Below are 13,375 nucleotides of genomic sequence, written 5' to 3' on the forward strand. Positions count from 1 at the left end.
CTAATTTTCTATCGAAAACCGTTCACAAAATACCGTTGTTACTTGAACTATCGATTGTAAAAAAGAAAAAACGAAAAAAGCGAACAATCGGCAGGAGAATAAAAAGTGAAACTAGATAGAAACTTTTTAGAAGAGAAAATAAATTAGCGACGATACTTGAAAGGGCCAGTGAATTTTTAGCCAAATATAATTATAATATCGAGTATATCGAGTGAATGAGAATCGATTAAAAATTAAACAAACAACCGCACCACCTGTACGTTGGACAGAAATCTAGGCTTTCGTTTCGAACTTTATTTTTTCCACGTTCAATTGCCCTATTGTGTTTCATAGGATTCTTTATACCTAGTACCATGATTGATCGTGAATAAACTTTAGAAGCTTTACCATTGGAAAATGGACGATTCACATATAGAATGTAAACACCGTGGTGAATGGAACCATGATTGAACAAAAAAATATGGTACCTCTGTATTCCATAGGCGTGAAGCGTACGATGACGCAAAGTTAATTTCGATAAATATTGGATCGGTGATTCGAGGACTAATTAGAATCCTGTAGAATTTTGTTCACTAGAATCGAAACATTTTAATTCAATTTTGCAGTGATTAATGGTAAATGTATTTATGTGATAATATTTAAGTAAAAAAGATTTACCTTGCAATTTTATGATTGGACTGCGAAATTGGATACTCATTCGATTTATTACTGTTCACTGTTTTTATTTTTATATGACTCGATTGTTCTTCTGTTAATTACTAAATGTATTGTATATTTATAACTTCATGTACAATTCTAGCAAACTCGTTTCCCTGATCACCGATCCAATGAACACGGATGATAGCGTTCGTTTTACAAAGGGAATCGTGAGCAAGAATAGAGATAGGAAGAAGGAATTTATAATTTTATCTAATCGAAGGAAATTTGCAATGTGATCTTGTTAATGCGAGAGTGAACGAACGCTATCGTCGTGCAACGAATAAATTTAAAAAAGAAAAAAACAATTCCCACGCAACGAATCTTGAAAGTAGTCAATATCTAATCAATTCCGAAGATACCGTAGCGGTAGACGATTTAAGAAAACAAGAAAAGAAAAGCGGAAAAAATGAGAAACCAGTGTAAAAAGAGTAATGCCAATAACGTTGAATGAGTAAAGAAAGGAAAGAGACAAGGCATAACACGCTTGTAAAGTGAACGATATTCAAGCGAATGATGAAGAATCTTTCATAAGATTGAATATCATTGTCGAGCATCGATTGTAAAACTAAAAAGGAAAAATAGAGCAAACCGGTGTTATTATTCCGAAACATACGAGTGGCGATGCAAGGTGTATATATATATATGTATTATATATATACATACATATTATTATATAATTAAATATAGCGATGAGAAGACAAACAAACAAAAAATGTAGCACATATTTTTAAAGAGAAAAAGATGAAGAAATGAACAAAAACCGTGTTTTGAGAAAGCGATACGTCGAGCGGATACGCACGTGCGGTGCTAATCACGGCACTAATAAGTTAGAGAATGAAAGAAAATAAAACCGATGAATTTCGATGATCTTTGTTAATCATAGGCGATTTAATTAATATCAAGCGAAGCACCAGTCGATAAATCTCTAATCGTAGCGTGTATCTCCGAAGAACGCTGCTAAGAAAAAAAAACGATCTTCGATCCTTTACGAAAGGATAGGAGTATAATGACTAACAATGTTTATGAACCAATGCATTTTCATGCCGAAAAACAAATAAAATTTGCAAGTCGAATTTCAATGTCTTTTATTTTGATGCATCCTGTATCTTTTCCGAAAAGAAACTAAAGAGATGAAGTCTGGTTTACGTAACAATAAAGAGTATTCCAAAATGTACATATATTTGGATCAATAAACAATTTACCAAAATAGACATCAATGTACTACTACACTTGGGATGGTTCAACAGATATTTAATACGTCGATGTCACAGGTTTATTTTCAATCTTGAGATAAAAATGCATATTTTTAGCAATCTTTGTCATTCATGATATATGTACAATACACATTCAAAATTCAAATATCCATAGGATTAGAACGTTAACAATACTTTGCACGTACATATATAAGTGATGCACTTAAATATCGTCTCTCGTATATATTGCTATATATATGGAATCCTTTAAAACTAGGAAGAGCTAGCACATGAATAAAAATATATATCCTCTTTTGTCAAAGAAATACTATAAACTTGAATATACACAATTAGGATTACGCACTCACGGATTTCTTACAGATTTTGTACAAAGAGTTAGCTATACGCTTTTCTTACGCTGGAGCATCGAAGACACAATGTGGAAGAATGGTCTTCGATTCTTGTCAATCAGAAGTTATATTTTCCAAATGAAAGGTTTGTGGCGCTCCTTTATTTGCAGTTTCTTGCTCCATTATATTTGTCGATTGAACAGTGTCCATTTTATTGCTCACAGCTTCTGCCCCTTTTGACCAAGAACAGCTTCTTCTACCAGGTGATTTAGGCATGGACCAGGTACTACTACGCGATCTTCTTTTAGGCGACGTACTACGAGATTTAGCTCTTGTAATTTTCACCTTCGATACTGATCTTTCTCGCCTGCGCCTATAAGGATGTTTACTGTTGTTTCGAGAATTAGAATGACTCTTCGAACGAGATTTTTTCTTAGATCTCGATCGTCGCGATCGAGACCTCATTCTAGTGTCGGATCTTGATCTCGATCTTCCTCGTCGTCTTTTCGAACGGGATCTACTCCTGCTTTGTCTTCTACTACGAGATCTCGATCCAGACCTCAATTTCGATTGTGAACGTGATTTCGACCTCGATTTGCCGCGTGATATAGATCTCGATTTCGAGCAAGACCTCGATCTTGATCTTGATCTTGATCTTGACCTCGATCGTGACTTTGACCTCGATCTAGACCTCGATCTCGATATTGATCTAGATCTCGATCTAGATCTGCTGAACGATCTTTTACGACTACGTGACCGTGAGCTTCTGTAGTCGAAAGAATGATAGTCCTGGCCTACTAAATGAGCAAAGTATTTGTAGTACTGTTCGTTATACAGATGAGGATTAAATGTATGCAACGTATGAGGATTTCCAGCATTACGCCATGAAAATCCCCTACCCCGTCCTCGTGGAAAACGACCACCTCTAGATATACCTCTCGGTAAACTGGGGTAAATCACAGGCAGGGGCGCATCATAATACCACGGTTGTGGGAAACGTGGATAAAGGGTGGGATAAGAAAGAGGTTCTAAAGTTGACGGTGCTGAAAGAAAAAATACAATTAATTAGTATTTTTGGTGACACATATTGATTATTGTTATTATTCGTGTTTACCTGTTGACGATGATGGATATGTAACATTTTGATTCAGAACACTTTTTAATTTTTTTGTTTGCTCTTCTGCGCCTGATTCCTCGCTTAGGCTTGCAGAATTTTCAGAATCCTTACCACCCTTCTTCCGTTTCTTCTGAAAAAGATTAGATTGCTCAATATAAAAATTAAAAAAAAGAAAGGAAGAAAACGATAGAAATATAAAAAATACATTTGTTACTTTTTTCTTTTTTTCTTTCTTAGATTTTCTCTTCTTTGATTTTTTTACTTTCTTATCTTTCTTTTCATCCTTAGAATCTTCTTCTGAACTCAATATTTCAATGGTACCAGCTACTTTATTACTTCTCTTGTCTTCCCTTTTTGCATCGCTTGAGAATTCATCTATTTTAATCTCATTGTTTTCTACTTTTATCTTAATATGGAAAATTAATTTTAGTCAATTTTATTCTTACCAAGATATAATGACAATTTCACAGAATTTTACCTTTATTCTATCAAATAATTCATCTAACAAACGAATGCTTTCAAGTTGCCTTTGTGCTTTTATTAATTTTTGGCCTTCTCTGGCAATCTTCATGGACACCTTATCCTCTTCCTTCTTTCGAAATATAGTTATAGCTTTACGTTTTCGTTTCTCTTCCCGTTTTTTCCGTCTATTTTCTTTAGCTACTGCATCAGCTTCTTCTTTCTTCCTAGAGGAGATAATGTACGAAATGTTACATGATGTTTTATTTACAGTCGTCACTATAAATATTACTGCTAATTACTTTAGTTCTTCTCGACGTTTTTCTTCAGCTTCTTCTTTCCTACGAAGTCGTTCTGCTGCTAATGTATCCTGGGCTATAAGACGTTTTCTTTCAAATTCTCTATGTGCAACAGAACTATCGCTCATGTGTTTTGTTTTATCAAAAGTAATCTATATAAAATAACAAATATAAAAAACGACTTTTTTTATTTTATAATTACAGTTGATGCAACTTATGTATGTATGCCTACATTGCAAACGCACCTTAATAGAGGCTGTAAATGCTTTTTCTTCTTCTTTTTTAAGAAGTTTCATACCACGCAATGCATCCATAGCTCTAACAAAATCCATATATTCAATATATTGAATATACGCATCAAAAAATATGCCATCTTCATAACTAAACTTATTTATATTTGTGCCAAGACGCATTCTAGACCTATAAGGATCAGCAGCAGGTACATCTATTCTTCTAAGTACTCCCCATTTCTTGAAGATCTTATTGATCAAGGATTCACTGGGCATAGTTGCACCATCTTCAGTGAACCATTTAACAGGTAAGCCTGTTATGTGTATAGTATCAGGCCTTTCTCCAGGTTTTAGTTCATTCATATGCTTGGCATCTCTAAAATAAGAATTCCAACTATGCCTCGTTGGAAAATCATCCTTTGTTTCTGCTGCACGGACTTTTAGCACATTGGGGAATCCAGACAAGTTCAAACGCTGGGAATCCAATCTTGCAAGCACACGCTGTAGTCTGCATCTGTCTTGCAAATCTCCTTCCAATCTGATAAATTCCAATGTACTCTTGGCTACTTTCAGAGATGCAAACTGGTCCGGTAATATAAGGGCACGGATCTTCTCCATTACTTCCCATGTTGATATTGTCTTTCCTATTTATATCGCAGTTAATTTTCTGTAAAAACCTACTATGCTAAAAATATTACATATAATTATAAATATACATAGAATTTGAAACAATAAAGTTGTTTCCTGTCACAAAATTTCAACATAGTTAATCGGTGCGTTTATTAAATTCATTTTATAAACCTAGAAGAATCATGATTAAAATATGCACAAATATGTTTTTAATAACATAAATAGTGATTGACATGAATAAAAAGATTGACATGAAATAAAGTTCTCAGTAATAAGAAATGACAAACATAAGTTTAAACAAAAACGTAAATGTGATCTTTCTCAATAAGTAAAAATGCAGATGAAGATAAAATACATATCATTCATGACCGTTTTACCTGCTACTTTTAGTTGAGGAAGATTAACAGAAACATTTATCTTTGCGACTGGTTTTAAGTAAAGCGCGCGTTGCGTATACAGAGGCACGATATCACTAAGATCCCTACAGCTTCGAAATTGGTTAACAACCTCAGTACTGGAATTTTCACCTACTTTCTTACCATCGCTCATTATTAATATAACGAATACTTTCTATACGGTAGAAGAACGCGATATAAAGTTACGGAATACAAGAGGAAAAGCTACAATTATTGTTAAATATCTATCTTACGACAAAGTAAACCCAGTGAGATGAAAACTATTCAGTAGAGAGGTTGTGTATCCATTCGAAATTAATAAATCTTCCTCAGATCCAAAAAGATTCTCCTCCTTCACTTCACCGTTTAATATCGTTCCGTTCACCGCGCGACTCGACTCACTTCTCACAAATTTACTTCTCCGTTTACCGACTTAAACATCATTCAACAAAAACAGAATCATATATGAACTCCATGTTCTGTCAAACTCTACCGATCGAACACTGTAAATACGAAGAGAACTTCAGAATATCAAAGATGAGTAGCATGAACGAGAAGATGTACACATGAGACACATCGTGTGCGATTACACATTTGCGGTTGAGTCCAAAATCGGTGTATATATTGTGAATTGGTGTAGGCCTGTTGTGCCCTCTAGCGTGGATATCTTATATTATAATAGGTTAAATTCTAGAGCCGCATATTCAATTGTATAGTATTTCAATTGTACGTAGCCGAGACAACAAACTATATATGCTAAGTTCCAACTAAAGAGAGCAGATCCCTAATTTTCTTGTACATACTAATGTCAATTAAACTCAGCACTTGGCCGCATGGTGCAGCACCGTAATGTACTGTGAAACAACTAGAACTATGGGTGTGAGTAATCTCTGATACCATGTGTTGCATCTTAGAGAATTTTGTTTTGTTACCAAATGGAACGCGATTGGACGTTGCACCAGGGACATAGATCCAGCGCCATTTGTTTGGACGCTCAATTTTCGGTCAGTTGCATTTGGAAACTGCGGTGAGTGGTTACGGGGTTGGAGGGAAAAGTGATGCGCGTTTTACTCGCGAGAAGCACGCGAATGTGATTATTGCAAAGAAATAATAAAATCGTAGTACCAAAAACAGCAATAGCACGATGCGTGAGAAATTGTGCACGTCGAATTACTGTCGTAACCCGAATAATCGCTTACCGCGTACGTAAGACTCGCTGTTATTTACGGTCGTGGAACTTCAAGGATCGATTGTTAATTTACGAGGGGAGAACGAAAACGAAAGGGAGCACAATGTCTCTGAGTGCGAGTGCGGAAAATTTAACATCAGAAGGGCAAGTAAGTGAACCATACTAATTAATACGCTTTTACATGAATCGCGTGACTCATACTGGTCTATCATCTCGTTACTGTGCACGATTAATTCGCTTTTATTCGTTTCACTTTTTACTATTTATTAGCAGCATATAATTTCTTGAAGCTTTCTACAAACAACAAAAAATATATCACGCCAAAAATAAAGAAGTGGTGGATATTATACTTACTCAAGTTGTCATATATATCTATCAATTAATGAATTAATTATCTTTACGATTATGTAAACATTCTATGAATTTATTATCCGTCTTAAATAACTAATAAGAATAAATTTAAGCTTTCAGTATAAATACTCTATCTCTAATCAATTTATTGCAATTGCATGATCAGCCACTCCCATGATCATTCCAATATTCTTTCCTTTCTTTTCTACTTTTCTTTTTTCACATTGTAATTATGCATTAGAAATTATGTTATTTTCCTTCCTGCTAAATTGACATATGTTTCTAATATATTTGAAGTAATGAAAACACAAATTGGAGGAATGATAAACAAGTATATGATGGATGAAATTTTTTACATTTGACAGAATAGTGAAAGGTGGAATATGTGCCTTGAATTGGCGCTTGAGGGTGAACGTCTGTGTAAGGCTGGAGATTGTAAATCTGGGGTAGCATTCTTTCAAGCTGCAATTCAAGCTGGTACAGATGACTTAAGGATCTTAAGTGCAATTTACAGCCAATTAGGAAATGCTTATTTTTACCTTGGAGACTATGTGAAAGCAATGCAATATCATAAATTGGATTTGACATTAGCACGTAACATGGGAGACAAATTAGGAGAAGCAAAGTCTAGTGGAAACTTGGGAAATACATTGAAAGTCATGGGAAAGTTTGATGAGGCTATGATTTGTTGCAAGAGACACTTGGAAATTTCAAGAGAAATTGGAGACAAGGTGTGTATATGATCAAAAAATCATATTTGGTTCCTATTAGTTATTAAAAACAATAATTTCTTACATAGCTAAGCGAAGGAAGAGCTTTATACAATTTGGGGAATGTCTATCATGCTAAAGGTAAACAGGCGGGTAGAGTAGGTCATCAAGATCCTGGGGAATTTTCTGAGGATGTCAGACAATGTTTACAACAAGCTGTACACTATTATGAGTAAGAAAATTGAAGCTCTTAAGCTGGAATATAGACCTATGCACATAAATCATATAAATTCCTTTTATAGAGAAAACTTAGAATTAATGAAGGAATTGGAAGATTCTGCTGCTCAAGGTAGAGCTTGTGGAAATTTAGGAAATACATTTTATCTTCTTGGCGATTTTCAACAAGCAATTTATTATCACAATGAAAGATTAAAGATTGCCAGAGAATTCGGTGATAAAGCTGCTGAGAGGAGGGCAAACAGTAATCTAGGAAATTCACATATATTTCTTGGTGAATTTGAGAAAGCTGCACAACATTATAAGTATGTATTTAGATTACATTTTCTCTTCAAAACAATAAATCAATATGTAGATAAACATTAATTACTCTACTCTAGGAGAACTCTCGTCCTTGCACAAGAGTTAGGAGATAGAGAAGTAGAAGCACAGGCATGCTATTCCCTAGGAAATACGTATACTCTATTGCGAGATTATCCGACTGCAATAGAATACCATTTGTGGCACCTTGAAATAGCACAACAGCTTAAAGATCGTGTAGGTGAAGGCCGTGCCTGCTGGTCTTTGGGAAACGCATATGCTGCAATGGGTAACCATGAAAAAGCACTACATTATGCCAATCTACATCTAACCATTTCCAAAGAATTGGAAGATCCAATGGGACAAGCTACTGCACAAATGAATGTCGATGATTTACAAAAGATTCTGGGTTTGGAAAAAGGGCAGCAAGAGAATAATAAAGAAAATATTGCACAAAAACTATCGACCAATACTGGTGCAAATGTTAATATATCTTCACCATGTAGATATAGACTTAGACGACAAAGCATGGATAATCTCGATCTCATTAAGGTAATTTGATTATTTAATATAATTTTATTTTACAATATTGAGTTGGAGATTTCTAACGAAATTATCATTTTTATTTAGCTCACACCGGACGCAAAACTAAAAGAGCAAGCTGAATCTCAAATAGATAAAAGTAATAACACAACACCACAACTTACTCAAAAAGAAGAAGATAGTTTCTTTGATCTTCTATCTCGTTTTCAATCTGGTAGAATGGATGATCAACGTTGTGCATTGAATATAAATCGCAATCCTAAGTTTAGAACGATAACACCTGAGGTTTGCGAGTCGGAAGATAAGTACGTCTCTTTTGCAAAAATCATTATTTTATTTACTAATAGTATGTATTAAAATACATTGATTTTATTTTCAGGGATGGAGAAGATTTACTAGAACTGATTGCTGGAATGCAAAGTAAAAGAATGGATGAGCAACGAGTGACGCTGCCTTACTTACCTGGCCTAAACAGTAATCAAGATTCCGACGATTCCTTTATCGAGATGTTGGTTAGGTGCCAGGTACATATCACACACTCATGTACTTTTTTTCTATTAAACTCGCCAGATCAAATGTTAAATAAATTGCGTATATAGGGTTCGCGTTTAGAAGATCAGCGGAGCCCTTTACCAGCAGCATCAACGGTGCACGATGCTGAAGAGGAACACAACCAAAGATCTAATGGGACTACTCAAGCAGGGTCGACAGTGCCTGAGGAGGATCTTTTCGCTTTAATACAAAGACTTCAGGCCGGACGAATGGAAGATCAAAGAGCCTCTGGTCCTGGCAAAACCTGTTAAAGCATTAATATATATAATTGTGGGAAATCTCATGGTAATGAACCTGCTTGAAATTCTACGATTCGTTCCACGCAATTTCTCGTTGTCTTCTTTTATGATTTACGAAACAATCAATGCTTAATTTATGGATTCCGCTCATAGCCTATGAAATCATTGTACAAGTATGATTCAGACTTTAGGAAACTACAAGGTACTATTATACCGTCCACTGACATTGGTTCTTCACTTTATACGTAGAACAACGTAACGATACCGTATTGTTACGATCACAGCATACTGATTTTGCTAAGCTGAAAAAACTTTTTTTAGCTGCTTGAGTATCCATAGTATGGTGCCAAATTCTGTATATACGAACCTATGTTGTTCGTGTAACCAATCAGGAAATGTTGCACGACATTAAATAGAAAATAACTTTGTATTAATATTTTTGAGATGCAAGAGTATTTGTTTTTTAGCTGCGATTAGAAAGTGACTAAATAATTCACGATAAAAAAATTAAATTGATAACATTATAAACACTGCCAGGTTGAGTGTTTGAGTCATGTATTTCTTCAAAGAACTTAAAATGTTAGTCATGAGCACGGAACGATGAAGATTTATCAATCCTGGCATTATTTTTTCCATATTCAGTATTGTATAATTAGATATCAATTATTTTCGTGAATTGCGAGGTACTACGTGATAAAATTGGTGCCAAAAAGAATTGATCTGTTGGAATCTGAATATATAATATAAAAAAGAAAGAAGAAATTGTTGGTCTTCGTTGTTTGTCTATTTTTCTGTATTCACTGTTTTCCCTATTATATATTGATAAATGCATGTGAATTAATCGAAGTTTGTAACACGTATAATTATAATAATTTATAACCAATGTTACCACTTCTATTAATTATATGATGTTGTAACCAGCTTCCGTCTTTCATCTATACTCTGCACATTCCAATTAGATGGAGTGTTAATGGTGTATCTGTGGATAGACTGGATCGACCATGATCATCTTTAATTCCAATAGTACCTAACTACAAAACTCTATATGGATATTCCATCTTAAAACTTTCAAACAGACTTAATTATGCGTAAGAGAATTCAATTTATAAGGATTCTCAAACTTACAATTTGATACGATCCACTGTATCATCCTGATCTCGTTGTGTTCTAAGAACTTTAAAAAGACAAATACTTGGATAATACATTTATTAAAAGAGGAACGTATTGAACATTCCATTAAATATTCCATATTATATTTATAACCTTTAAAGATATCTTACCGATAAATAACCTAATGTAAATCCCACGCGTTGTTTGTTTCTGGATATGCGGTAGGAAGATTATTAGAAATAAAACGCTTCAAGGATCTAGAGGAGAAAACAAGGAGAAGATTGGAACAATGCCTTAATAAGTTTATGTAATTCTATCGACCTACTATGCGTGTATGTGTACTTTGAGGCTAAACCGTTTCATGCCTACTTATTATACATGTGTACTAAAATCTAAACTTAACTATGAAAGCGAATATAAAATTAAGCCGAGCCTGGTCAAGCGACTATAAAACTATGTTCGAGTATTGTTGGAGAAGAAAATTATTAGTGTCATGTAAAAGGAAGGACGAGAACTAATTGTAATTCCTGTATGTATGAATTATAGTATTATTTTTCTTGTTGTTAAGAAAATTGTGTAACTATATGAACTTGAAACGAAAAGTGAGTTAAAGAACAAAAAAAAAAAAGAAAAAAAAGAAGAAATTCGTTTTAATGGTGTAAACGTACAAACTCATCGTTCATAACTGTTATCATTGAAAGAATCGAAGTAACTATTGATTCGTTATTGAGTTTATATAATAACGAAAGATCAGTAATACTATTTTTTTGCAGATGTTACATTTGTAGTACATTCAATATTTTTAATACATTTAGTTTCTTAAGGTTCGCGATGGCATCATAGCGGACTAGGTACTAATGAGATAATATAGTTTCTTTAAATTGTACTATTTTTTTATGGAGTCTGTCTTTGACGTAGATTTACATCTCACTCTCATATAGTTATGTATAATATAGAGATTCAATAAATATATATATATATACTTTTTCCACAAATTTGAATATTTAATTATTGTTTGTTCTCAATGAACATTTTTATTTTTCACATAAGGACGATCGTCTTTTACTAAAAGAAAGATGTTTCAAATATGTCTGTAATGTCTAAAAAGCCTTCAGAATCTGTATTTGAAGCTTCTTCCACAGATGATTCAACGTTGTGGCCAGAATGGTCCGATGCAGCGTTAAACAAGGAAAATTGGGCTCACCCCAAAAGTAATTAATAAGAAAAATTGTTCTTTCATAATTTTGTTCATTGCAATTTTATACTGATTCTAGATGGACCGGATGGTTTGTTTCTCGACACACAGCTCGTTCAATTACCCCCATCTTTAGTACCTCGTAAGTGGATAAGAGCAAAGAATTTAGACAATCTAAATGTATGTACGCTCTCTTAAAAAATTAATTTCTATTCATGTGATTGTCTAAAAAATCAACTTTACTTAACTTATTTATAATTGTATAACTTGAATTTAGGGACAACTGACAGTATTTGTCGCTAATTCAAAGAGTCCAGACTATATCGCGAATAACAAACACTTATTACACAGTCAGGTAATCTATATTAATTCAGATATGCCCGCACTTTCTAACAAAATCTTTCAAAGTATTATCATTTTCATCCCTATTTGCGGTTTGAATTGGATGCATGCTAGAATATTTCCAAAAATAACGTATTTTAATTTATCGGATTGATCAGCTTGGTTTCTGAGCGACTTCGAAATATTAAACAACAGGAAAGAAAAAATTATTAATTAAAAAGTAAAGTGTCCATTCAGAAAGAGTCGCAAAGCGATCCACGATTGTTCGAGATCGCGTCACAATTGATCGGAGTGTACACACCGATCAAGAAGCAACCTGCTCGCAATTGAACGTGGTTCAATGAAGGGACGACTTTCAGTTCGCACGGTGGTTCATTTCCGCGCTAATAAATCTCCAGTACTGCGGTCGAGATGGATTGGAAATAAGTAGCGAGAGCAGCAATTTTGTTTGGAATGGTCGGTACCAATCTTGGCAGGGTTGGATGAATGTGTATTCGATGAACAAGGCCGGCAAGGGTGTGCTACATCGGCCCGTTATAAATCCAAACGGTATACTCTCAACATTTTATTAATCATCCATTTCTTTATTTCATTTTTTTACATCAGACGCAAATTATCCGCGATGCGTTGCGATTTAATTAAATCGATCATCGGGAATGTTGCTCGTTCCTTACCTCTCAAAATAAATTACAACACTCCAGCGTCTACTATTACCATTTTATCGTCATTAACGAGACAGCTTGTTGACTTTCTAACGCGTGATGTTCGTTAATGCGTATATCCTGAGTCTGAATAAAGAAGATCTAGAGATCTCTTATTATATATTATATTTTGATACGCTTAGAGATTTCTTGAAAGCTAATTTCTTAGATTCGCGAATTCGATACCTTGTGCGTTTCGAAGGGGTTTTTTAATTTCTTAGGATTTAATGTGCCATTCCATGAAAATTATATTTTTCCTTCGTGAAGAAACTTTATTCCTGTGTATAAAGATTTTTGAAAAATTTGTATTACGTCGAAGGCAAATACGTCGTAAGATTATATTTCTTGGGAGCTTGGCGCCGGATTCTCGTGGATGATATGATACCAGTGAATGAAGAGAAAGTACCACTTTTACCTCGAACTACTAATAATTTTGAATTATGGCCCATGCTTCTTTCAAAGGCCCTATTGAAATTGTGCTCTTTGACCTGGACAGACTATTACGAGATCGTAGATTTTCATCCTGTCACGTGT

General features: G+C 34.3%; 2 protein-coding genes across 8 annotated transcripts; one reads left to right on the forward strand and one right to left on the reverse strand.

The window, feature by feature from the left end:
- Nucleotides 1–1,859: 1,859 nt before the first annotated feature.
- LOC100744666 (A-kinase anchor protein 17A) lies at nt 1,860–6,211 on the reverse strand. 6 transcript variants are annotated; one of them, XM_033321802.1, is made up of 8 exons: nt 5,627–6,211; nt 5,355–5,547; nt 4,363–4,991; nt 4,121–4,269; nt 3,838–4,045; nt 3,565–3,765; nt 3,357–3,489; nt 1,860–3,285 (listed from the first exon to the last, which is right to left on the reverse strand). In XM_033321802.1, exons 2-8 carry the CDS (start codon nt 5,524–5,526, stop codon nt 2,357–2,359), a joined length of 2,421 nt encoding a protein of 806 aa, XP_033177693.1. In that variant the 5' UTR covers nt 5,527–5,547; nt 5,627–6,211; the 3' UTR covers nt 1,860–2,356. The 6 variants fall into 6 exon arrangements, with proteins under 6 accessions (XP_033177693.1, XP_033177695.1, XP_033177694.1 ...); XM_033321804.1 differs by having other exon boundaries at nt 1,860–2,720; nt 2,874–3,285; nt 5,355–6,211; XM_033321803.1 differs by having other exon boundaries at nt 3,574–3,765; nt 5,355–6,210.
- A 453-nt stretch (nt 6,212–6,664) lies between these two features.
- On the forward strand, nt 6,665–11,583 carry LOC100744782 (G-protein-signaling modulator 2). 2 transcript variants are annotated; one of them, XM_024368974.2, is made up of 9 exons: nt 6,665–6,709; nt 7,278–7,643; nt 7,712–7,854; nt 7,925–8,164; nt 8,240–8,711; nt 8,790–9,007; nt 9,082–9,226; nt 9,302–9,539; nt 10,415–11,583. In XM_024368974.2, the coding sequence occupies exons 1-8, from the start codon at nt 6,665–6,667 to the stop codon at nt 9,503–9,505; spliced, it is 1,833 nt and encodes a 610-aa protein (XP_024224742.1). In that variant the 3' UTR covers nt 9,506–9,539; nt 10,415–11,583. The 2 variants fall into 2 exon arrangements, with proteins under 2 accessions (XP_024224742.1, XP_003491096.1); XM_003491048.4 differs by having other exon boundaries at nt 9,302–11,306.
- Nucleotides 11,584–13,375: the final 1,792 nt, after the last annotated feature.

Source organism: Bombus impatiens, unplaced genomic scaffold, assembly GCF_000188095.3.
Source record: "Bombus impatiens unplaced genomic scaffold, BIMP_2.2 scf_0498, whole genome shotgun sequence".
NCBI classification, from domain to species: Eukaryota; Metazoa; Arthropoda; class Insecta; order Hymenoptera; family Apidae; genus Bombus; species Bombus impatiens.

What these genes read in the sequence shown, in the direction of transcription:
- LOC100744782 (XM_024368974.2), top strand. Translation starts at nt 6,665, where the DNA reads ATGTCTCTGAGTGCGAGTGCGGAAAATTTAACATCAGAAGGGCAA. An exon ending in AAAGCTGCACAACATTATAA is followed by an intron (nt 8,165 to 8,239) that starts GTATGTATTTAG and finishes ACTCTACTCTAG; the next exon opens with GAGAACTCTCGTCCTTGCAC. An exon ending in GTTTGCGAGTCGGAAGATAA is followed by an intron (nt 9,008 to 9,081) that starts GTACGTCTCTTT and finishes TTTTATTTTCAG; the next exon opens with GGATGGAGAAGATTTACTAG.
- LOC100744666 (XM_033321802.1), bottom strand. Translation starts at nt 5,526, where the DNA reads ATGAGCGATGGTAAGAAAGTAGGTGAAAATTCCAGTACTGAGGTTGTT. An exon ending in CATTTACAGCCTCTATTAAG is followed by an intron (nt 4,270 to 4,362) that starts GTGCGTTTGCAA and finishes TATTTTATATAG; the next exon opens with ATTACTTTTGATAAAACAAA. An exon ending in AAAAGAAAAAAGTAACAAAT is followed by an intron (nt 3,490 to 3,564) that starts GTATTTTTTATA and finishes AATCTTTTTCAG; the next exon opens with AAGAAACGGAAGAAGGGTGG.